The 26,090-nt window shown below is 47.1% G+C and overlaps 1 protein-coding gene across 3 annotated transcripts; it reads left to right on the forward strand.

Moving 5' to 3' along the window:
• Positions 1-14,792: 14,792 nt before the first annotated feature.
• On the forward strand, positions 14,793-25,759 carry SIGLEC15 (sialic acid binding Ig like lectin 15). Of its 3 annotated transcripts, XM_075739762.1 has the most exons (5): positions 14,794-15,025; positions 17,685-18,068; positions 20,295-20,654; positions 23,842-23,872; positions 24,584-25,759. In XM_075739762.1, the coding sequence occupies exons 1-5, from the start codon at positions 14,974-14,976 to the stop codon at positions 24,678-24,680; spliced, it is 924 nt and encodes a 307-aa protein (XP_075595877.1). In that variant the 5' UTR covers positions 14,794-14,973; the 3' UTR covers positions 24,681-25,759. The 3 variants fall into 3 exon arrangements, with proteins under 3 accessions (XP_075595876.1, XP_075595877.1, XP_075595878.1); XM_075739761.1 differs by lacking the exon at positions 23,842-23,872 and having other exon boundaries at positions 14,793-15,025; XM_075739763.1 differs by lacking the exons at positions 14,794-15,025; positions 17,685-18,068; positions 23,842-23,872 and adding an exon at positions 18,387-18,727.
• Positions 25,760-26,090: the final 331 nt, after the last annotated feature.

Consider the following 26,090-nt stretch of genomic DNA (forward strand, 5'->3'; position numbering starts at 1 on the left):
CAGAAGGTTAAATTACCTACCTTGAGGTTGAGCCCTCCTAACTTGCTATGGCATTTCAATGCAAAGTAAAACAACTTTGCTTCATAGTGTTCCTGCACTTTTCATCAGCAAGAGCCCTTTCATGCCTAACTGTTTGCAAGTGCAGCCTCCTGGTCCTGTGTGGGGTTTAGCTCCTGTGCTATGGGGCTCCTGCCCACCCTGGTTCCAGCGTCGGGGCCAAAGATGTCCTTGGCACACACACCAGGCAGACCACAGGAAACAGCAGTGTTGAAGCCCTGCCCTTTTCCTGACACAGAAACACTCACCTCGGGGTAGAAAAAAGAGCAGAAATAAAGAGGGAGAGGGAACACAAGTAACTCTGCAACCTGGTGCATCACCCAAGGGTATCGCTGAAGAAGGATGCCACCAAGAACCAGCTAAAGGGAAACCGAAAGGGCAAACGTGACAGAGGAGTTGATGTTGCTTCATGTGCTACAGCAAGAGCCTCAGAGGCTGGTGCAACGAGATCCAGTCTGAGACCTGGACCAGTATGTCAAACTGCCCTAGGGAGCGATGCAGCTTGGAAGCTGACCCCAAACGTGGAGCATATTCAACCATCATGAGAAGGATTTCTCACAACAAATTCAAACGCGTAGAAGTGAGCAACAAAATCAATCCTGCGATCTCTGCGAAGTACCTATGTGGGAAAGCATGGCTCAGCTGCTCTGTTAACATCGGAGCAATTGCTTCCACTTCTAGGCCCAGTGAGGTCAATGAGATATAAAATCGCCAATGCACATTACTGGGAGTTCAAATACAAACACTTTCTAGGAAAACCTGTTTTTTCCTTTCTTTTTCCTCCCATAAAAATATATAGATTAGAAAATGGATAGGAACCATCAGCTTGGAAAACTGACAAACTACAAATTCCCTCACTTTAGATTAAACATTCTTAGACTGGTCATCAGTTTAATCGGATAAGGCTGAGATCAGTGGGAGGCTAAAGATCAGATTTGCTAATTACTATAATTAAAGAAATAATATCAGGAAAAGCATGCACATGGCATGATGCACTGGGAAGGAAAAGAAGGAATTTTTTTCAAGTGGAATTTTCCAGCAAATAGTCCTGGTGCCCCAGCCGTAAAGCACCTATAAAACACATCGCAGTGTATAGTTTTGGAGAGAGACAATGTGATACTCTGTAAGAAAATCAGCCACTCTGGACTACATTGCTGCACAAAGGATGTGCTATAGGTGAAGGCACTGCTCATAGCATTGTCCTGCACTGACTGTGCTCTCGTACCACATAGACATGCCAAAGTGCAGGGCAACCCAGCAGTGTTGTTTTCAACTTTAGAGAAAATCTAACAATAGATTATTTTTATTTTATTTTAAAACAAATTAAATGAAGGGAATTAAGGGTCGCACCTCTTTCTTTTTTATTAAAGAGGCCATTCCAATAATCTCATGCTACCTTCCCTTTCCATATTTGTTGCTTATGAGACACAGAAATAGTAGGTTATTTAAAGAGATAACAAAACTTGAATACAGCTTCTAAGAAACAGAGAGGGAAGTTGCAAACTGGTGTGAGTAGAAGTAACCTCCTCGATGCTTTCCTGCACTGCCATTGCAAGTTGTGCTGGAATTGACTCTCATGCGCAGGGTGGGATGTTCTGCCCTCCTGGCAGGTTATGTTCTGCACGTGCATTGCAGAGGTTGCAATGTCTACGAAAGGCCCTATGTCAATGAAATGTCTATGAAAGGCCTTATGCCACTATGAAAGTACACATGCCAATCAAATGTGCAGGGCAAGACAATTACACATGTCTATCAAAAAGAATAGGAGTGAGCAGATACATCCCTAGATATAGGGATTTAGATTTTTAGCCTGGAGAAGAGGAGGCTGAGGGGAGACCTGATGGCTCTCTGCAGCTCCCTGAAAGGAGGGGGTAGCCAGGTGGGGGTCAGTCTCTTCTCCCAAGTAACAAGTGATGGGACAAGAGGAAATGAACTCAAGTTGCACCAGGGGAGGTTTAGATTGGGTATTAGGAAAAATTTCTTCACCGAAAGGGTAATCAATCACTGGAACAGGCTGCCCAGAAAGGTGGTGGAGTCACCATCCCTGGAGGTATTTAAAAGATGGGCAGATGTGGTGCTTAGGGACATGGTTTAGTGGTGGGCTTGGCAGTGCTGGGTTAAGGGTTGGACCTTACGATGTGAAAAGTCTTTTCCAAGGGTGAGTCTATGATTCTATGATTTCAGAAAAAATGTTTCAGAACACTAGTGAGCTACAAATTCAACAGCCTGACTATCATTAAGGATCTGTGCTTAAAGCTCTAGGACTTATACTGAAAAAAAAAAAATCAGGATGGGAACATGACTTTGTACTGAACAAAGTTCTGGGGCTTCCTGCACCCACGTTCCCGGCACAGCAGTGTCCATCCATAGGCATACATGAGTAGGATCCTTGCTGGAATTCACTCAACCCCTGCTGCCCTCAGCAGCTTGTTGGAAAGTACATACCATTCTTTTCTCTCCTGAAACACCTAAAAGCACTGAATTTCATCTCTGTGGGGTGTAGAATGACAAAAGACATGTGACCAGGCAAGAGAGTCCACAGCACCAGAGACCTGCACTGTCCAGGTACAGGAGCAGCATTCCCAGAGGGCTAGGACAGCAACAAAACTATTACAGAGGCATCCAGTAAAGGTTTCATGTGGGCAGATTACATACCATTTGATCACCCTTCAGCCACACAATAGAGAAGACACTGATGACGTTCGTTTAACTGGAAAAGACAAAAAAATGGATTCAGGAAACAGAGGAACCATGCAGCAGTGCAACAGACCAGTCCATCCAAAACATAGTGGGGATTTTACAGAAGGGAGCATGAGATTATATTTAGCCAACACATGAGTGATACAGCTTTGGGATGAATTTGCCATATTTTTTATTTTACTAAGCCAAAGCTGAAAGCTGCCATAAAGCAGAGAGAGAAGAACTAAGTAAGGTTTGAAAGGGCAGATGCCCACTAACATACCTAATGATAGATATTGTGAACTGAAAGTCATGCTGGGGATTAAGAGCAGAATAACAGGAACAAAGCAGAAAGGGAGATCTATCCTTACCCCCGAGATGTTTGCAGACACACTGAGAAGAAGCAGAGGGGCGTCAAAGAAAAAAGCTACTTCAAATATGCTTGAGAAATGGCCTCAGTTAGATTGAGACATCCAGATTTTTCTCCCCTGAATAATGAAATCTTTTTTCTTTAGTGCAAAAGTGTTTACTGTTTTATACTTTGCCTGCAATGAAAATTCCAAAAGAAAATCTTTCCCCTGACTGATACCTCCTGAAGGCTCAGGGGCAGCAGGTTCCAAAGAAGGAATTACACAAGAAGGACGCAATCTGCATAGCTCCGGCTTAAACTGTGCTGAGACCTCACAGCAAGTCAAACCATCCATCAGCTCCTTTCCAGTATAGCTGAAAATCACAGCTGTAAGGATTTCACTCCCTCCCATGGTGGCAATTCTGCAAACAAGCAGGAATCCACAAGACTTGCATAGACCAGCCAGGCAGAACCAGTGCCACCCTTCAAGCTAGAGCACATGGCAGGCCAGGGATTTTTGAAGCCTACGCCAGCAGAGGAGGAATGTCAGCAAGAATGTCGTGTGGTAAAGGCACATTGTCCTTTCAACAATCCTTCTCCCAGAGGAGGCCGCTAACCTGTGTGTTTCAGATTTACGTAATAAAGCTAAGGAGGTAACAGAGGTCCCATTTGCGACGTGACCAATAATCATGCGAGCAAGTTTTGCACGTTCATCTGTTCCATTGTCCTTTCAAAGAATGATGGCTATTTGTAAGATTTGCAGAAACCTGTGCTTTTAGATGAAGCTGTGAGCAAGCAATGAAAGAAATGTACCCAAACAGCTCTGACTTCAGACATGTGGCATTGTTCATGTGCTCCTCAAATGCCCATGGCCAGATTTCTCCTGATCGTGGGAGAGGTAACCACATACCAGTGCTGGAGAAGACAGTTGCTTACAGCCATGTCACAAAGCCATCCAGGATTTAAGTTCTTCTGGGAACACATCCAGAAGCATTCAATGGATAACTGAGAATCATTTACACACTCAGAGAAAAAGGGCCAAATCCTGATTATTCAAAATAATCAAGCCTAACAGGCAAATGAATGAGTGCACCTCAGAGGATGCACATGTCTGTTTTTCCTGGCTAAATCATGGGATAATCTTTCTACAGTATGATTATTTGTAACAAAGTAATGCCTTCTGCCTACAAGAACTTGGCTCTGTTTCATCAACGTGGGCTAGATCAAAACCTGTCTGTCTGACAACACTGGTGGCACAGGTTGCCCAGAGAGGTGGTAGATGCCCCATCCCTGGAAACATTCAAGGTCAGGTTGGACGGGGATCTGAGCAACCTGATCTGGTTGATGTCCCTGCCTGTGGCAGGGGGGTTGGAGCTAGATGGCCCTTAAAGGGCCCTTCCAACCCAAACTATTCTGTGATTCTATGACAAAGTTAACTGCAGTCTGCTCCTGGAAAGCTTACCTGTGGATGTCCTTAGTCACCCAGCTCCCTAACAGAAAGAGAAACCTTTTTTCCCTTCTTACTGCTGGAAACTACAATGTGGGCTATCTAGGGTCACATATTTTTAACTCTTAAGGTACTTAAGGACATGCTGCAATGAGGCACAGTCATTTTCAAACACACTGAGATAAGCTCACACCCAGCCCAACAGATTATGGAAATCCCAGGAAGAGTTTGCCTTCAGGGACTACAAAACCTATCTAGCTAACTTAGCTAACCTCTCTGAGGACGTCACATGAGAAGCAGAGACCTGTGAGAAACTCGCCTGTCCCACGCACCAAGAAGCACCATTAACTGCTCGTTCCATTACTCATGTCCACTCCTAACCAGCACATTCCTCTCCCCACCCGCTTTAGCTGATTCTCAGCTTTAGAGTACCAGTATTTTATTTACCCTCTAGCATGACCAAATTTCATCTTGCTAATGCCCTGGCTCCATCCTACTGTGTTTAAGGCAATCTCTGCAAAGGGGACCATGACCAAAGGACACAATCCATAAAGGGGGTGCAAAATTGGAGAGGAGACAAATGACAGTATAGAAAGGTCCACCTCATGGAAAGGCCATCCTCCCCTCAGTTCCCACACTCTGCCGTTCTCTCACACTGTAGCATCATGTTTGCCAAACTCCAAGTTGCATCTCTTCTTCACCCCATTTTCCCACCATGCTGCCTCAGCTTCCCTCATTTTGCCACCTCTGTGTCAAACAGCTTCCCCTCTCCGGTGCAACTTCACTTTCTAATCTTGCCTGGACAGGAACACTGAGCTTTCAACAAGGTCCTGCCAGTGAGTCAACAGCCACTTGCACAAGTGGTTGTGAGCAGGGTGTATTAAGTGATGTAAATTGATCTATTGTTTGCTTCAATCCGTGTGTGGTGAGAACTGATAAGAACAATACACTCCCCATAACACTTCTCCTCCACAGTATCAGCCTCTGATCTTAATCCCAGGAGTCAATGTCACAATCCATCACTGCTAATGAGTACGAGCTCCCCTAGGCAGGGGCCTTATCTCACTTGGTATCTAAAGGGCCATACAAGGTTATGGCAACAGTGCAATTAGGTAAAGGTTACATTGGCCTGAAAGTGCTAGCGCTTACTCTTTGGGAACACTTCTATGCTATCAGAGATCAGAGGAAGCAAAAATGAATTCCTTCTATATGCAACAACTCACATGTCTCTTCCTGGCACTTCCATTGCTGGGACCTTCCAATCCAGCAGATCCCAGTACCAACAACACAGAAAGAAATACTGCTGGCCTTGGGCATCTGCCAACGCAGGCATGTGCAAGTCCACTACCATGGACTTCTGGACGGCAGACTTTGCCCTGCTCAGGACACTGCTTGAGTCCTTTGGGAGGCAGTCCTGAAGGGCAAAGTGGTCCAGGAAGGCTGGGCATTCTTCAAGAAGGAAGTCTTAAAGATGCAGGAGCAAGCTGTCCCCATGTGTCCTAAGATGAACAGGTGGGGAAGATGACCGGCCTGGCTGAGCAGGGAGCTTTGGGTGGGACTCAGAGAAAAAAGGAAAGTCTACCACTCTTGGAAGAAGGGGCAGGCAACTGAAGAAGAATACAGGGATCTTGTTAGGTCATGCAGAAATAAAATTAGAAAGGCAATAGCCCTCCTAGAACTCTATCTGGTCACTGTTGTAAGGGATAAGAAGAAACGTTTTTACAAATACATTAACAACAAAAAGAGGGCCAAGGGAATCTCCATCCTTTATTGGATGCAGAGGGGAACATGGCCACCAAGGATGGGAAAAGGCTGAGGTACTCAATGCCTTCTTTGCCTTAGTCTTTAATAGTCAGACCAGGTGCCCCTGGGGCATTCAGCCCCCTGAGCTGGAAGGCAGGGACAGAGAGCAGAATAAACCTCCTCCCATAATCCAGGAGGAAGCAATTCATGACCTACTATGCCACCTGGACACTCACAAGTCTACGGGAGCTGGATGGGATCCACCTGAGAGTGCTGAGGGAGCTGGTGGAGGAGCTTGCCAAGCCACTCTCCATCATTTATCAACAGTCATATTAACAGGGGAAGTCCCAGATGACTGGAGGCTTGCCAATGTGACACCCATCTACAAGAAGGGCCTAAAAGAGGATCTGGGAAACTACAGGCCTCTCAGCCTGAACTTGGTGCCGAGGAAGGTTATGGAGCGGTTCATCTTGGGTGTGCTCACCAAATGTGTGCAAGACAGCCAGGAGAACAGGCCCAGCCTGCACGGATTCATGAGAGGCAGGTCCTGCCTGACCAGCCACATCTCCTTCTGTGACCTGGTGAACCACGTAGTGGATGAAGGAAAGGCTGTGGATATTATCTACCTGGACTGTAGTAAAGCCTTCGACACGGTCTCCCACAGCATTCTCCTTGAGAAGCTGGTGGCTCATGGCTTGGACAGGTGCACTCTTCGCTCAGTAAACAACTGGCTGGAAGGCCGAGCCCAGAGAGTTGTGGTGAATGGAGTTAAATCCAGTTGGCAGCTGGTCACAAGTGGTGTTCCCCAGGGCTCAGTCTTGGGGCCAGTCTTGTTTAATATCTTTACCAATGATCTGGATGAGGGGATTGAGTACACCCTCAGTAAGTTTGCAGATTACACCAAATTGGGCGGGTGTGTTGATCTGCTAAAGGGTAGGAAGGCTCTGCAGAGGGATCTGGACAGGCTGGATCAATGGGCTGAGGACAACTGTCTGAGGTTCAACAAAGGCTCAGTGCTGGGTCCTGCACTTGGGTCACAACAACCCCAGGCAATGGTACAGGCTTGGGCAAGAGTGGCTGGAAAGCTGCCTGGAGGAAAAGGAACTGGGCATGCTGGTCAACAGCTGAGTGAACATGAGCCAGCAGTGTGCCCAGGTGGCCAAGGTGGCCAACAGCATCCTGGCTGGTATCAGGAATGGTGTGGCCAGCAGGACTAGGAAAGTGATTGTCCCCCTGTGCTCGGCTCTGGTGGGGCTGCACCTTGAGTGCTGGGTTCAGTTTTGGGCCCCTTGCTACAGGAAGGACACTGAGGTGCTGGAGCGTGTCCAGAGAATGGCAACGGAGGGGGGAAGGGTCTGGAGCACAAGCCTTTTGAGGACCAGCTGACGGAACTGTGGTTGTTTAGTCTGGAGAAGAGGAGGCTAAGGGGAGACCTGATCGTTCTCTACAACTATCTGAAAGGAGGTTGTAGCCAGGTGGGTGTTGGTCTCTTCTCCCAAGTAACTAGTGAAAGGACAAGAGGGAATGGTCTCAAGTTGCACCAGGGGAGGTTTAGATTGGATATTAGGAAAAAGTTCTTCACCGAAAGAGTGGTCAGTCATTGGAACAGGCTGCCCAGAGAGGTGGTGGAGTCACCATCCCTGGAGGTGTTCGAAAAAAGGTGTAGACATGGCACTTCGGGACATGGTTGATATGGTAGATATGGTGGTGTTGGGTTAATGGTTGGACTTGATGATCTTTTCCAACCTTAAATATTTTATGATTCTATGAGTGTTGTGGTTTGAAGGCAGGATTGAACACACTGGAGAAGTGCTGAAAACTGTTTGCCATTTATTGCCACTAAATGTTCCACTTACTACCAGAAATATTTCCTGAGGTGAAGGTAAAGAGTAAACACACAGGCAGTAATACTTTATTAGGATGTCCTATTAAGCCCTGTTGCCAGCATTGATCAAAATATCATACCCATTGAGCAAACTGAACTCTAGAAGAACAACCCCAAATGAGATAAAACAGCAACATTATCCCATCTTCAACTTGCTTTCTGGGTAATCTCTTCCACAGACCTCAAAAATTATTCCTTCTCATCCATGGGCAGGCCACTCCATCAGGGCAAGGAAAGTTGCTGCCTTCATCTCACCCAATTCCTGTTCCAGCTAGAAAGGATGATCTTGCACTGACAGTCTCTGCCAAGATTTCAAGTAAATGTCTCCTCTTTCAATAGTACCTACACTGCCTGCCCCTCATACAGGTCATGAGCTACCTACAAAAATTATTTGCAGCGGTTCCCTTAAAGGCAAAAGTGTCTACAATGCCCTTAAAACACACTTGCCTCTGTGTATACTCAGCTGCAGATTTAATTGTAATGTAGACAATCCTGGGACAATCAGGTCAAGGCTGTCAAAGAATATTGCCTCTAGACACAGTTCATTGGAAAGAGTGATCACTCAGCCTTGCCTCATTTATTACCTCAACAGCTTGGCTTCACGTCTGCAACTCACCTTTGCTCCCACACTTGCCCAGTGTGGCTGGGCAGGAGCTGTGGGTGCTGAGCCTTCCCTCAGTCCTTCCTACCACACATGGCACCTAGGTCAAATCCAAGTTTGGGAATTCAGTTAAGGAGCTAATGGAGGGGGAAAAAAAAAAGTCTATGTTATACTAGAAGTTATATACAAGGTCAGATTAGATGGTGTAATGGTCTCCTCTGGCCATTCAACTCATTCTTGAAAGCCATCACTTTCAAACACGTGTTGGGCTATATTTAATAGCAAACATGATGGCGAGATACCCATGCAGGATAGAAAGCCTGTGTTTGACACTTACAGGTAGGTGAGTTGAGGAGCAGTCAAAGCACTTCTGGAGCTCTACAGCAGCAAATAATGCCAAGAGGAGAAATTCATCTGAAGTTTGCCAGTGAGTAAGGAGAAATGGCTGAACAGTTCATGCCTTAATCAAGTTGCAGATGCATGACAGCTTGGGGCACCAAGGTTAAAACAAAACAAACAAACCAAAACCCAAACAAACCAACACCACCACCATTACAGTTACATTTTGCATTTGGATCAATGAAACACTATCAAGTATCAGACATCAGGAAGGACAAAGGACACCAGAATGCTTTGTTTCTCAGGGAAGATGCCACACTAAATTTCAGTCTAGAGAGGCTGGGTGCAGGATCTCAGGCAAGGCAGAGTATGAGTAAAAGCAAGAGGTAGAGAGGTATTCTCCAGAGGCACATCCCAGAGAGGTGTGTTTCTATTAATTGTTGCAGAGCTAAGTCTAAGTGCTTCTGAATCTACTTTGAGTCTGCAAAGTGAGACAGCACAGAGGTGGTGGTGGCCAATGCTCAGACCATGCATCGGTCCCACTGCTTCGCTAGTCAAGAGTGTTGTGTCAAAGGAAAGTTCAGGACCTGCTCCAGATACCATGTGACTGATGGATACAACCATCTCACAGTCCTTCCAAGCTGCAGTGTAAGGGAGTGCATCCCCCATCCCAGAGACGGGCTGTGAAATCTACAGCTAAAGGAGCACATATCTCTTAAATCACCAGCTGCGCTCAATCTGCAGGGAAACCCAGAGCACGTAAATCTGCACAGGCTCACTTTCAGTAGAAAGGGTAGGCAGGGACTTCTTTGCTGGTGGCATTTCAAGCGCCTTTAATCAGACACATCATTTGGATTAGGCTAAAGTACAGGTTTAGTGTCTCTGTTTTGCCAGCTGGCTCATCCCCTTGATCAGGCTAATCCCAGCATCGCACAGAGACTGGACCTTCAGTATTTATTTGGATAACATGATGACCAGGGTAGGGGAGGACAGTCAGTGGCTGGTAAGCTCACTTGGGTCCGAGGAGCATTGGGCTCAGTCTTAAAACTTCCCACTGCTATCTTTAAGCAAGTCCATATGCGAGTCAAAGGTCGCTCAGGGTTGCCGTTCCAAATGGCCGCATCAGGCATTTCAGGGCAAACCAGTGATGAAATCTGGTGTATCTTACACTGTTGGTTAAGCTTGGGACCAAGCCCAGTGCTGACATGATACAACTTCACTGTTAACTCTGCAAGCCCATAATAAACAGTTGCCCTGTCCTGAGCTCTAGTGCTGCCTGGAGAAGGTGGGCACTAGCGTTATCATGGCTCCAGGCTCATCCTGTCAGTGGCTTTGACCTACCTTGGTACCAGCAAAGTGGAGCACACCATGTCACTGCCTGTCTGCAGTGTTCCAAAGCCAGTTCTTCCTGCTCATAGCAGAGGCTTTGGTCAGGCAGTAGTGGGGTCAGTCTGGGAGATCAGACCTGTTCTTCATCTCAATAGAAAGATGTGACTGCAGAAGTCAACAGACCACAAGTTAGTAGAGAGACGCTTCCTATTCCTTTTTCCACCCGATGTTCTGCCCATAATCAGATGCAAGCTATGTTTTTCATACAGTAATTGCCCACTAGGAGAAAAGTACCCAAATATCCATTTAACTTTCTTTAGCTGATGTTCACCAGAGGCTCAGCAGCAGCCCTGTTGCTCCTCCATCAATTAGCTGCTGCAGCTTTGGTAATGGAACAGCTCAGGACCTTGCAGCGATGATATGGCAAGCAGGAGAGTTTCCCACATCAGGAGCATTTGTAATGGGCTAAGCAAACATCACAGACAAGCGACTGAACCTGTAGACTTTTTAATTGGATCAGCAGGAGTTTGACGCAGTGATGACCGTGTTCTGCAGGCACACTCGCTGCCAGGAAGCAGGGTTAGTGTCACCTACAGGAATGGTGACTGATTTAGACATCCTTCATCCCTTCCACCCCTTCTACTTTCCTTGCACTATAGGTATACCTGTTGTTATTTTTTTCCCTCCAGCTTGGTGAGGATGAAGTGGTCACACAGGGGAGATCGCAGCCCACAGCAGCTCCCCAAGAACCTCAGCAGGGCTCAGCTTTCTCCCGCTCAGCTGGCAGAGGCCAGACAGAGGAAAAATTCCTCTGGCCTCCCGACTTCACCTTCCAGCTACTTCACAGACCCAATCCCTTCAGGGAAGAGTGCCAAATTTGACAAAACATAAGGCTTTTGCGTCGAACATGTGCAGATTGGCACACTCAAAGGACTAGGGGCAGGACTTACACATGCCACTGAAGTAATTGAAGGAGAAAACTTTGGAGCTGGGATTAAGACCAGAAGGAAGGAAGGGAGAACAACTGGCCCCACTCTGGTCCTTGTAGCAGGTGCATTATCAGCACAAGTACACACACACAGAGAAAAGCTCACTGCTTAGGTCCTCAGTTACAAACCTGGGACCACACAAGCTCTGCCATGCCCATCTCCATCTACATGTTGCATCCTGGGTGCATATCACCACCCCCCCAGGACCAGACGGATGCTCAGATCACAGCAGTTTAACACGGCGGTCAGGGGAGAAGCATGCAAGGTGGCATGGAGCAGGCTCTGACAAGTCCAAAGGGCCCGGCTAACAAGTTGCGGTCTGCCAACGCGTGTGGTGCAAGGGTTGTCGCTGAATGGAGGGCACATCTGCTAAGAAATCATCCTGGCGTGCTTCTGGGTTGCCCTGCAAGTTTCATCAATGATCCGTCACAAAACACTGAGGAAATTTCTCAGAGATTTAGGAGAGGTGAACATTCTACAAGAGGCTAACCTCTACAAGAAGTCAGCCAAATAGGAAAGGTTAAAAGGAGCTGGGGAATGCTGCTGGCCCTGTAAAACATTCACATTAGCAAGATACAGCCACTGACCATCTAATCAGTTTATTTCAACATCGTTCTTCCCTTTTTCTGTGCTTTCTCTATCAGATTGTGCCTTTAAATTGCAACGTATATGGTATGGTACATAACTCGTTACAGTGCCACTAACACGTAGTTACTCTAGTCAAGGCAACACCCAGACACCATGCATCTCTCACCTTTCTCAGTGCTTCATGAGGCCGTCACCTGGATTTAGGTCAAACAGAGGAGGCAAAGTCCAGGGAGGAAAGGTTGATGTTGGTTCCTACTGAAGACAGTCGGTACCATCTTCCAAAGGTAACCTTCAAATCCCCAGCACTGCTACTCACAGAACCAGTCACAGCCGTGAATGTGATGGAGACATGAGGTCCTCCCCTTCAGATGCCAAAGAGCACAGCATGAACCTGCCATACCACTGGTGGGATGGCAGATGTGTCCCTGTCCTTGGCTGAAAATTTCCCACTGGCCTGTATTCAATTGCTACTTACTTGTATTTACGGGTTCCTCTAGTTTTTATTTAGAGGGTCTTTTTATTTAAATGGGTTCATTCATTTACAGAGTGGGAAAACCCAGAAGTTTCCATTCTCCTCTTTCTCCAGATTCCATGTATTATCATAGCACAAGGAAGCAACATAAACTTGGGTGTCTCTGGGACCAGATCTGTGATTGTTGCTTCTGTACAAGCACTGAGGGAAGATATTCGTAAAGTAGCGTAACAGATGTTGTGATTACCTACAGCCCTTAAAAAATGATGTACCAGGAAGAAAACCAGCATGTGATGAATACAGAAAGCATCCTAGGTTTGGTGTTAGACCAGAAGCAGCCTTTCTTACAGAAATCTTAGGTACTGTTTAAGCACAGAACTGGAAGAAAAGGTCACAAACAACAGAGTCTGTGGATCACATAGCCATGGATGTTTTTGTTCACAAGATTTTTTGGCTGATTCAAATAGTTTGCAAGCATTTTCAGCTATACATTTTCAACTCTGTATTTTAAATATCAAAATGCTTCATTGCAAATAGCTATCTCATGGTCTGAAAAGAAAATCAGTCTAAAGATAAAACTCAAAGGATTTGTTCTTCTGCACTGATTTACCGGATATTTGCCTAGGAGATGCTGGAGTAAAACAATAGAGAGGCAGAGGTTCATACTGTGTTAACCACTTCTTTACATTGATACTTTATGCTTCGCTGTAACAACATGTTGTAAGCATGGATTTCACTTTAATCTTTTACTTCAATCCACTGGGACCCACTGGGCCAAGAAGGGTGAAATGCTTAGAGATATCACAACACCAAGACGTTTACATCACAAATAGATAAAATCAAGCAGTATATATAGGAAAATGGGGAAGGTGCACAGAAAAGACGCATAACACAGATGGGATAAGGATGCAGGTCTCTTATTTGCAGTTTCCACCACCCATACCCTCAGGTTTCTCTGCTGACAATGGCATGTATTACTCTTTACAGCTATTAAGGACAGTTTGCAAAGTAATTAGAGCACTGAGTCCTGATCTCCTGCTCCAGGAGGACATGCATAGGAACGGAGCAGGGCTCTAAGTCATTAGTTGAAATAATACCCCCTTTTGCTGAGTAGCAACAGGCCCAAGCCACTGTAAATAATAGCTAGATACTCTCAGAGCTTCCTCCAAAAATTCCAGGATAACAGAAATCCCCTTCCTTCACAGACACTGGGAGGGTAACTCTGACTGTGACCAGAACAAAGGAAGAGTTCAGAAAGCAGCGAGCACAATACTACCAAATTTCCAAGTCCCCATTCTGGGAGGTTTTGCACGGCAAGTTAAGGAAACATACACGGAGAGGAGGGAGGAGAAGAGGTGAGGAGCAAAGGGCAGCCCTGGCACCTCTGCTGCGGGAAGGACCTGGCTCTTGGCACAGCGACAGTGGCAGCAGCTGCGCAGCAGCAGCATCTTACGTTGGCTCTGGGAGCCCTCCAGTGGCTGCACACCCACCGCTGCCGACAGCAGGAATTGGGTGGGTGCTACTGTCCCCGTACCCCAAAAAGGAGAGAGATAGCGGGACCCTCCAGCGGTGTAGCTGCTGAGATGAGAAGAGGGAGTCAGGCACCAGCCTGTCCTCCGGGCTGAAGCAAAAGCAGCAAACCTCAAGCTAAGCCCTGATAAGGAATGCATGCTCCGAGGTTAAAAGGCATCACTGGGAGATGACATGGAGGGCAGCACGGTCAGCTCTCCACCAGCCCCAAGCTCTGCGGACTAGCAAACTGCACAGTCAGTTTGCTAAAGCTAAACCCAGAAGGAAAGAGCAAGCATTTGCACAAGCGTTCTGGGCAAAAGCTGGAGCTCAGCTTATTTCAAATATGGGTTAACAACAAGGACGAGAACGACTTCACGACTTGTCAGGGTCACGGGAGTCTGGACAGAGCAGGGTACCGGGGGACACCAGAGCGCTCCTCCACTGCCGAACCTTGGCACAAGTGCTCAGATGATTTTGAAAGAAGAAGGTGGTTTTTTACACCTAAGAGTGACAATAACTAGTGAGCACAAGGGGTAAAACACAGTTGCATTGCAGATTCTGGGTTCAGGAGGATGAACTACCTCAAGCCAGGAGAACAGGGGTCTCACATGCCACCTCCTTAGGCACATTGCAAGGACTTCCTCCAGATCGGTGAGTTGGTAGCACTTGAAAGCCATCCCCTCTTGTACCATCACCCACATGAAGTGGGTGTTTGCAGCCCCAGTCCGCAATCCCTTTCCTTTAGATGGAAAATGGTAATACTCTGATTCCCTCTGTTGGATTTTTCACATGATTGACCACAAAACTATTAATATCTGAATCCAGAGCTGGTTCCCCCAGACAACTCATTTCCTCCAAGGAGAGGAAAACCACAACTTCTTCCATCCCTGGAAAAACCTTTTGTAACTTCAAGACCAGCAGCTCAGATGTAGTAGAGACGGTTCTGGTTTGCTGATACACCTCAGTGGAGAACGTCAACCAGCATGAGAGAGTTCGGTTTGTTTCTTCTGTGCCTCCTTCGCATCTCCAGGAAGGGTGAGTTCTGAGCTTGCCCTGTCTGATCAGGGCTTTTCTTTTCGCTCTACTCAAAGTGCCAAGGGAATTGCCTGGTAGAATAAACTCTCCAAGAATTGTACAATCCATCATGTTGTTTAAAAGAATCCTGAAATTGGAGCTGCATGTGAGAATACTGGAACAACTCAAAGGCTTGACTCTGTGATTGTCAAAAAGGTCTTTGGCTTGGGGTTTTTTTGCATTTTTCCTTTTTTTTAACTTGTGCAGGGAGTTCATCTTCATCTAACTTTTCCCCTGCATTGCCAGTTGGATGCAGCATTTCCATCACCACCCAGAAGTGCTGTTTCACGTTCCTAGCAGTTATTATGCGACAGACATAATTTGCTCCAGTTCCACTGAGCACTTAAGCTCACCTTTAACTTCAAGTATGCACTGAAGTTCCATTAAGCTCAATGGGATTTGCTTTGATATACTGGCAAACAGTGTTTGCTAGAGGAAGGCTAGTGTCTGTGGTGGTCTCCAGCTCTTGATCTTGTTATTGTGTTCATGACCTCAAACCGTTTCCACTGACAACTGACCTGGCAGCTCCTTTCAGGAGTTACCTCATGTACGGTGTGTAGGCTATTTGCCTATATGACCTCCAATCCCAGGAACAAATGGAGGCTGGGCATTAGCAAGAGGAAGCCATGGAAGACCTACCATGCTGAAGCTTTAAGGTTAAGATTAAATTATACACAAGATGCTGACCTAGGCAAAATGTGTTTCCACAGAAATGGGTGGAATTGGTGACATTTGAAGCACTTATTTTTAACATTATTTCTCATGTGGAAGGCAAGAGGTGGTTTATGTGCTAAAAATAATGTTCTTTGCTTAAGATTTAAAAAAAAAAGGCAAACCAAAAAGGTAGCAGAGAAAAGCAAGTCATGTACTCAAAAGCACATGATCTGCAGTTCTCCAAAAGTACGGGGTTACAGTGACATGCTGTAAAATAAACAAAACAAAACATGAAATAAAATAGAAAGCAATGGCATTTTCTGTTTTCACTGCCAGGTCTTTGTGGTCAAAGTCCATAAGTTTCCTGGAGCTCCTGTGGCCATGTAGCCTTGTATATTATATTACCTGGACTGAAAAATGTACTCAAATAGTTATAATGAACTATTTGAGTCAGTGCAAATCAAAATACTGGCTTGGCACTGATTCCAGATAAATAACCTAATGGCAGAGAACTGGTCCTACATTGGCCTTTGTTCATTGTGCAGCACACAATAGATTAATACGAGCTACACTGCCATTGAGGTATTTGTCAAATATTACAGAGAACAGATACATGAACAAGCAACAAATCTTATCTTAAGAGTTTACTCAATTAACCCTACAGCTGAATGCCCACAGACCACAATGAATCCCTAGACCAGGGATGGGTGTCAATTATTTACAGGACATCCTTAATATTTTTCACAATTATTCTCGGCTATTGAGAGCTGAGCTCCTGATTTAATGAAGCCATCAAGTGAGCTTTATAAGACAGGAATCTAGCCACAGACGTTCCTGAAGCCACAATCTGCTGCTGCAGCTGTTGCAATTAGCAAGACAGCGGATAGATACACATATCTATATGGAAAGCAGTGCCTACAGGTGCTGTTTGTTGATGCTGTTGGTTCCTGGGGAAGGGAAACAGATGAGACGTTGAATTTTCCCTGTATACTTCCAAGGTGGGGAACGTCCAGTCAGATGAACCTGTTTTCATCACTGGACAGAAACGATCAGACTGGGTCTGGTGGCTCTGATGTTCAGCTCCCCAGACTGCGCTAGGATTTACTGTGACTAAATTTGGCCAAGAGAGTAAAATCCCAACTGTTCGGCAACTGTTTGGGACATCTCCTCTGGAAAACTCGGGATTTCCCCCACCATGACACTAGGACAAGTCCTGTCTGGGAAGATACTGGCACCTAGAGTCCACGCAGTGACAACCTGCTCTGCTAACAGGGAGATGCTTTCTTTACTGTCGAGGACATCCTCCTTCCTACAACAGGAGCTGATACAGGGCTGTTCTCACCAGCCCTTGTAGAATGAGTATCTCCAAGTCTTTACTCAGATCCTGTCACGTCTTACAAATAAGATGCTACTTTGTGATGACAGCAGCACTGATGGTTAGAAATGTCAGCCGTTGCTACCTTCCCCAGGGGTAATGCAACCACCAACTGATCAGCGTAACAAATAGTGCAACATCAGAGTGCGTGTGTGCAGGCGCTCAAGTGCAGGGCTCCTGCACCTACTGCACTTCAGTGCTTAAAGCTGCCAGATATCTGAATACATGCAAAACTTTTATTTTCAGCTTTTGAAAAAAAAAAAAAAGTGTTAACTGCCAAAGACTGTTAAACAACTTAAGATGCTGTTGTTCACTTGGGAAACGAGGTCTGCTTAAGAATTAAATCACTTCCAACATGAGCTAGTCAGTCCCCTTAGCTCTGCTGCAGACTGGTACCAAATCCAGCCATGGTAACTGGGCTGCACAGTCATCTGTGAGTCCTCAGCAAGAACACCAGGCAGCAACAGGGCCCACCACGGGTGCAGAGCATCCATTTTCTGAGCAACAACCCAGCAGATGTAGGAAGGATGCCCAATTTCCCTCTTAAACACTCCACATAAATCAGTCTTGATCATCTCTTTTTGCTTCTAGGTGTGCAGTCCAATGGCTGGTCTGTTCATGTCCCATCTGATGTTACTGGTGAACTTGGGAAGATGGTTATCCTTCCCTGTACTTTCACACACCCCTACAAAACATTCGACCGCACCCTCACTGCTATTTGGAGGATCAAGGAACCTTACAACGGCACGATAGTTTTCAAGTGCATTAGCCAGAGCTCCAGCGAGCTCTGTAAGACTGCCATCAGCTACAAAAGCAAATACAAACTGCTTGGCAACCCCCGGCACAAGGACCTTTCCATCAGGATTGACAATCTGACCTGGAGTGACAGCGAGAGATACTTCTGCCGGGTGGAGTTGTCCGGAGATATCCATGACAAGTATGAAAGCAGGAATGGGATAAAGCTGCATTTGATTGGTAAGAGGGCACGAGAGCCAAAGGAGGCAAAGCCACCCAGTAGGGAAGTGAGAGCCACCAGATGTGGAAACCGATGAGATGGTAACAGTTGACCTGAGATGGTCTTCCAAAGAGTTGGCTTTTCCATCTCTGGGGGCAATTTATAATATTTGGATAGGGAATACTCATTGACTTCTGCAGTCTTCCAGTATGAGATGATGTGCACAATGCAAGGAAGGGAATAGGAACAAAACTGGTGAGGAAACAGCCAGGCTCTGGCTGCTGGGGTAAGAGACAGCCAAGTCCTGGGCATCCCGCTTTGTCCTTGCAGCACAGGATCTGTGCAGGCAGCAGAGACACAAGCTGGGTTCAGCAGCCCATGGGGTGGGGTTAAAGACATCCTCTTCATCAGAATCTAAACTGGAGAGCCTGGATGCTGAGCACATGTTAGCAGATGTAAGCACAAGAAGGCATGGATGGTAACGGGGGAGTGGAAAGACAAGATACCTGGTACCCACATGCCATAGGTCCAAACTTCTCTGGAGCAGGAAGCAAAGAGCCTGAAAAACCAGCTTGGATCAACAAATGTCAAATGCTAATACCATCTCCTCGGGTGCACTCACAGATCAAGGGAGTGCTGGAGACCCAGGTGGCTCCAGGAACAGACTCAGACCTTACCCGTGAGTGCAAAGGTACCATGTGTCCGATGATTTTGCTTGTGAAGTGAAACTGCCTTACGCCTGCTATGCACTGTGGGCATCCAGATGGGACCCAAGGATGAGCTCAGTTACTTCTTGGGAAGTTCTGCGTAGTCAAGGCTCTCCTTCACTCAGAGCAGCTCCTAAACACCCACACACACAGCATGACCAGGGTAGGATGGCAGCAACATCTGTCTCTCAAGGGCTGCCTGGATTTTAACACCAGAACAATAACATACACAGATATGGTACCAAGGCTGCACCCGGCTTTGGGAAGGGACCCTGACAGTATGAATGGGAGTGGTTAAATAATGCTTAAAAGGTTCATTTAAACACCAAAACACACAGGCACATGACAACTAACACAGCTAGCTTTCTTACGGATCAGTCCTCCAGCCTCAATCTCCTCCTGCATTACATAGACAAGGGAGAAGATGCGCTGTAAGTGGTTGCAAGCTACATATTTGTTGTCTAGCCTGAAAAAAAAAAAAAAAAAGAAATCAGCATTGAACTCCTGCTTTTCATCTGTGAGGACACTCATTTAGTTCCCTTCTGTTTTCATGATGTCTTTAGGAACTAAATGCATTAAATGGGTCAACAGATCCAAGAGGAGAGAATCGATGGGTAAGACAAGCTTGGTTCTATCAGCTATGCTTCCTTAGTGGACTAAACCAAAGATGACATGCTCAACAGCACATCTTTTAACATTTTGCATCCCCAAAATGATCTTTACCACTGTTCATTGAGTCACACAATCCCATATGCTACAAATACAGGACACAAAATAGTGACCCCATCTTGATATTTGTGTGCTACCCCCAAAGCAACCAGGAACCTACACCAGCTGTTGGGTGATCACTACAGAGTTGGAGAAAAACATCAAAAATAGGTTGTAGCAAGGAGCATAAATGTTCCCTGACAATAATTTGCCAAATCTAGCAAGTTTCAGGCACCAAGCAACAGGCTCACACAAACAGGTCCATCCACGCATGGTCTGGAGGTCAGAGACCAAAGGAACAGCCGCAAGATGCTGGCAGGAGAGCACTGCGATTGCCTTGTCCTGGACCATGTGCAGACGCAGTCAGGCTGAAAAGGTCACCAGCGGCACCTGTGCCTGCATCGTGGACGGCACTGAGCTGCAATTCACTGTGCAACTACAGAAAGCAACCCATCTTCACAGATGATTGCCCTGCTACGGCATAGCGCCTCTGCCTTCTGCCACCATGGAAGGTCACCACAGCTGAAGTTGACTGAAGCTCGGAAAACTGTGTGAGGCATTACAGGGATAAATCACAAATAAAGTACACATCCTTGCACCCAGGCTTTGCTGGGTGAATCCCTTTGCTCCTCTATCCAACATAGGCAGGGTGGGGAAATCCAGGGAAGGAAAATGCCAAGAAAAATGAGGAAGGGGAGGTTTGATTCCAAGCTTACCCTAATGTAACATGCTGAGGGTCCACCAAGACCAAGAGCTCATTTGAGGTGTTTTGCATTAGACCTGTCTTTGCAGCCTGAAAGCACTTTCCCTTCCCTGTTGCAATTTCTGCAGCTGCCCCTAGGATCATCAACATCACCGTCAGCAACAACGGAGATCGCACCTTCCAGGCACGCTGCACCGCCGAGGGGGAGCCAGCACCCACTCTGACCTGGACCGGACCACCCTACAGCAACCTCACCTCCATCACCAGCATGAACCATCGCGTCACCAAGGAGCTCCGGTACCTGACCCATGATGGAAAATACACCTGCACTGCTGTCAACAGCCATGGGAGAGCAGAGGGGGCTGTGTATTTCTATAAATTCAAAGCATCCAGCAGCTCCTTCTTCCTGATCCTGATCTTTGTGCCTCTTGGAATTAAAGTGCTCATTTTGCTGGTGATACTGAGCTTCATTGTTTTCTCGAGAGGAGGTATGTATCGTGATTTCCCATGGTAGTCTTTCTCCATCAAACTGGTAGCCAGCAATGGGATGTGGCAGATAGGGTCAGGCAGAAGGGATTGGGGTTGTTCTGTTGATTTTGGGAGGTTTTTTTAAAATGATTTTATAATTTTCCACTGTAGGAGAAGGACATTTCTAATGGGAAATCTAAGAACAAGTAAGAGTAACCTGCTGGCTAGCTGGTCACAGCCTGCAGACAGGAGGTCACCTTTGGGAAGGAATCTTTGAAAAGACAGAGGGAACAGGAGTTTCCCTGCACCCAAGAAGAAAGGTTAATAAACTAACAGATGGGCAATTAGTGGAGAACCCCCTGCCTACACCACCAGATTTTTATTTTTTTTTTCTTGAAGTAGACTAATTACTACCTCTTCCCTTGTAGCCTGCGGGCAGGTTTTACCTTCACTGTATCCCACAGAACAGTTTAATCTCCTGGGGTGGGCATCCTTCTTTTACAGGCGACCGTCCCATCTCGGTCCCCCAGGCCTCACTATTCAGGCAAGTCCCCATCATTAGTGAAATCCCATCACCCGCCATGCTGGGAAACCCCAGCTTGTAGGAGATGAGAATCAGCTCGTGGACTGCGGCATGAGACCTCCCAAGAAGATCAGAGGCGACTGGCCCCCAGCCCGCCATTCCTGCTGTATGACAGCACAGAGAGGATGGGACCAGGAGGGACTCCAGGCTCTGCCTCTTAGGTTGGATGAGATGTCACATCACTGTGACTTATCTGTAGGCACAGTCTGATGTCAACACCTTGCGAAAGCCACCACTTGCCTCAAACTGTAGAAGGCATAAGACAAATCAGAATCCCCGAATGGTAGGCCATGGAAGGGACCTCTAGAGATCATCTAGTCCAACCCCGTTGCTAGAGCAGGATCACCCAGAGCAGGTTGCACAGGATGGCATCCAGGAGAGTTTTGAATCTCTCCAGAGAAGGAGACCACAACCTCTCTGGGCAGCCTGTCCCAGGGCTCTGTCATCCTCAAAGTGAAGAAGTTTTTCCTCACGTTCATTTGGAACTTCCTGTGTTCCAGTTTGTGCCTGTTGTCCCTTGTCCTGTCACTGGGCACCACTGAAAAGAGTCTGGCCCCTTCCTCTAGACACACATTTATAAGCACTGATGAGATCCCCTCTCAGTCTTCTCTTCTCCAGGCTAACCAGCCCCAGCTCTCTCAGCCTTTCCTCATACCAGAGATGCTCCAGTCCCCTCATCATCCTCGCAGCCCTCCACTGGACTCTCTCCAGTAGTTCCCTGTCTGTCTTGAGCTGGGGAGCCCAGAACTGGATGCAGAACTCCAGATGTGGCCTCACCAGGGCAGAGTAGAGGGGGAGGAGAACCTCCCTTGACCTGCTGACCATCCTGCTCTTAAGGGACCCCAGGACACCATTGGCCTTCTTGGCCACGAGGGCACACTGCTGGTCATGGAGAGCTTGTTGTCCACCAGGACTCCCAGGTCCTTCTCCGCAGTGCTGCTTCCCAGCAGGTCAACCCCTAACCCCTAACAACCAAGAAGTTGTTCTTCCTGAGGTGCAGGACCCTACACTTGACCTGGTTGAATTTCACATGGTTCCTCCCCACCTAACTCTCCAGCCTGTCCAGATCTCGCCGAATGGCAGCGCAGCTTCTGGTGTGTTGGCCACTCCTCCCAGTTTTGTATCATCAGCAAACTTGCTGAGGCTACACTCTGTCCCCTCGTCCATGTCATTGATGGGTATATTGAACAAGACTGGACCAAGCACTGACCCTTGGGGCACACCACTAGCTACAGGCCTCCAACTAGACCCTGCACCACTTATCACAACCCTCTGGGCTCTGCCATTCAGCCAGTTCTCAACCCACCTCGCTGTTCACTCATCCAACCCATGCTTCCTAAGCTTGTGTCAAAAGCCTTGTTGAAGTCAACGTAGACAACATGCACTGCTCTTCCCTCACTCACCCAACTGGTCATGCCATGAGAGAAGACTATTAGATTGGTCAGGTATGATTTCCCCTTGATGAATCCATGGTGACCACTCTCAATAACAAAATCAGAAATGCTTTGCCCTACTACCACCATCGCGAAGTGGACTACACACCTGGAAAAAAGTTCTTCTCCCCATTCACTGGGGTGTCACAACCACCCACCAGTGCAGCTTCCCAACAGATGTTTAACGTCCTTGTGAGCGACATGGACAGCAGGATCAAGGTCACCCTCAACAAGTTTGCTGACAACACCAAGCTGTGTGGTCCAGTCAACACACCAGAGGGAAGGGATGCCATCCAGAGGGACATTGACAGGCTGCAGAGGTGGGCCTGTGTGAACTGCGTGAAGTTCAACAAGGCCAAGTGCAAGGTCCTGCAAGTGGGTCGGGGCAATCCCAAGCACAACTACAGGCTGGGTGAGGAATGGATTGAAAGCAGCCCCGAGGAGAAGGACTTGGGGGTATTGATTGATGAGAAGCTCAACATGAGCCACCAGCGTGCGCCTGCAGCCCAGAAAGCCAACCGTGTCCTGGGCTGCATCACAAGAGGTGTGACCAGCAGGTCGAGGGAGGTGATCCTGCCCCTCTGCTCTGGTGAGACCCCACCTGGAGTACTGCGTCCAGCTCTGGGGTCCCCAGTACGAGAAAGACATGGAGCTGTTGGAGCAAGTCCAGAGGAGGCCACAAAGATGATCAGAGGGCTGGAGCACCTCTGCTATGAGGACAGGTTGAGAGAGTTGGGGTTGTTCAGCCTGGAGAAGAGAAGGCTCCGGGGAGAACTTATAGCACCTTCCAGTCCCTAAAGAGGCTACAGGAAAGCTGGAGAGGGACTGGTGACAAGGGCATGGAGTCACAGGACAAGGGGTAATGGCCTTAAGCTGATGTAAGGTAGATTTATATTAGGTATTAGGAAGAAATTCTTCACCATGAGAGTGGTAAGACACTGGCACAGGTTGCCCAGAGAAGCTGTGGCTGCCCCATCCCTGGCAGTGTTCAAGGCCAGGTTGGATAGGGCCTTGGGCAACCTGGTCTAATGGAGGGTGTCCCGGCCCATGGCAGGGGGGTTGGAACTAGATGGTCTTGAAGGTCCTTTCCAACTCAAACCATTTAGTGATTCTGATAGCATTAGGTCAGTTCTGGCTACCCAGCCCACTCTGACTACATTGCTAACCCACATCTTCCTTCCCACTTCACAGGTCCCTCTTCTGCTCCAACCAGCCTGGCCCGGTAAGGACATCCTGCCTTCTACTCATATTATCCAGCAGGAGGGTGGACATGGCTAAGGAGAGAAATGGAACGTGGCCTTGGTCTGAGCAACAACCTTCTGACCTGAGAGCAGGCTCCTGGGACAAGGAGAGGGTTGGGCTGATGGCCAGGCGAGCCGGTGTGAGGGACCAAGGCTTGGGCACTCCTGGGAGGAGGCTCAGGCAAGATGGCCATTTCAGCAGGACAGTCAAGTGTACAGCATCAGGACACAGCCAAAGAGGCAACAGGGAATTTAATCCTACAGTTAAATTTGTAATAATTCTTTGCAAAAGCATAGTTTTGCAGATTTAACAGTGTCTAAACCATACTGCGCACTTGATTGTATTTGAATAGATATATACATAGATGAAAGCTTATAAACCATAATCCTCTGTGCTCTACATGAGAGGATCCTTCTCAGAAGAGGTTTGTCACAACCTCCTGAGGCTCTGAGCAGCAGGACAGTAGTAGTAGTTAATGCTAATGGTGTAGGAGATTGTTCTGGATGCTTTAAGATGTAAAACACTACATGCAACTCAGACACTTCAAAACTACCTGCTGCAGAAGGGAGGATCCGTATCAAACACTATTGCAGACACTTACTCTGACACTCCTTAACTACTAGCTGAATCCACTTACAAAGTCTAGACCAGCCAGAAATATCTCAACCTTCTTCATTTCTTCTACTGCCAGGCCACAGCTGCAAGATTCCACCTACGAGAACTTTGACCGCAGACACGGCGGCAGCCAGACTTTGCCGACAGAGAGAACAGCATCAAGACGCAGCTGAGGACCTGGGCGGTCTCATCTGCACCCACCTGCACAGCTTGAATTCCTCTCTGCTCTGTACAAGGGTGCCTCTTCCCAGTAAACACCAGACTGACCTTGACTGATGCACAGAAGGGCAAACAGGCCTTGCAGGTGCATGACTTCCATGCCTGCTGCTGCTTACAAGTAAGAGAAGCCCTGAAAGGGAAAACAGAAGAAAGAAAAAGAAAACAGGACGGAGCTGGAAGAGCGGAAGAGGATCTACATAGGATGCCAGTTCTAACCCACCTGTGTGTTTTTAGCCCATGCCATAGTGTTTAGCAAGCAGATGACAGTCTACCATTTTCTCACATCTTTTTGTTTTGGTATTTTTCAAACGTTAATTCAAAAAGCAGTTTTCACCACTCCACTTGTCAAATCACATGCAGCTTCCTAGAGCCAGCAAGTGAACTATTTTCATGTTTCAAATACCAGCTGTGAAAAAAAAACCCACCACTGAAGCTTCTGCTAGTTTATTATTATTATTCCTTAACTTCCAGAAGAGTTTATTTAAGAGTTGAAAGGAAATCTTCACTTTCAAGAGGAGTCCAAGCAAAAAAGGAAAAGAGGTTTTCCAAAAGCTGGTAGAGCTTTAAGCAAGACATGCAAAGGGTGGTCTGTACTGTAACTCTAGTGCAGCTCCTAGTGCCATGCACACACACAAGCAGAATCTCAGAGCTTCGTGACGAATGCGCTCTGAAAATGTTCCTATAAACTAAATTGGCTTTTTTCGTGTGTTTCATTTTCCAAAAAGCCAAAGAAAATTATTTCTCAACCGTTTCCATTTCTGTGTGACATGAAAAATTTCCTTTAAGGCCTGACTACCCATCTCTAATTCTTCTGAGATGAAGTCACTACTACAAAATCACTGGCCATCCACAGACAAGTCTCTAACCCACCCTTGAACGTGCTCCAGGACCAGGTGAACAGACCCAGCTTAGCGTCCAGGATGATGGTGTGAATGGTGTTTGCTGATAGCAGTGATCCCACCCTGGTCTGGCCCTGCCCACCAGCAAAGTCCTCAGCAAGAACGTTGTACCACCACCATGGGAGGCAGAGTTTTCCCCTACTTCCCTCCACACCACCAGCTTTCCCCCCATTTAGGGTAAATACCAAATTCCACAGTCTGAGTCAGCGGTGAGTGCTGAAGAGCTGATCCAGTGCATCACCTTACGGTCACATTATCACAGAGGTTTGCGGAATTTTGCCAGGACAGAGAAATGTTATTTCTGCCATTACATAGGTGAGCTTTCTCCTGGGCTCTGGGCACAAAACCAGGCTGTTGTATCCCATACATGTTAAATCTAGGATGTCAAAGAGAAGAGTCTCCAAATCTCCACCAACTGAGCAACTGTGTGGCACTCCCCCATCACACTTTCCTCTCCAAGAACAA

The sequence above is a fragment of the Balearica regulorum genome, chromosome Z (genome assembly GCF_011004875.1).
Source record: "Balearica regulorum gibbericeps isolate bBalReg1 chromosome Z, bBalReg1.pri, whole genome shotgun sequence".
NCBI lineage: Eukaryota > Metazoa > Chordata > Aves > Gruiformes > Gruidae > Balearica > Balearica regulorum.

Bases quoted from the DNA above. Each gene is read 5' to 3' on its own strand.
- SIGLEC15 (XM_075739761.1), top strand. From the start codon at position 14,974: ATGAGAGAGTTCGGTTTGTTTCTTCTGTGCCTCCTTCGCATCTCCAGG. The intron at 15,026-17,684 runs GTGAGTTCTGAG...TTTTGCTTCTAG, and splicing joins CCTTCGCATCTCCAGGAAGG to GTGTGCAGTCCAATGGCTGG. The intron at 18,069-20,294 runs GTAAGAGGGCAC...CAATTTCTGCAG, and splicing joins GATAAAGCTGCATTTGATTG to CTGCCCCTAGGATCATCAAC.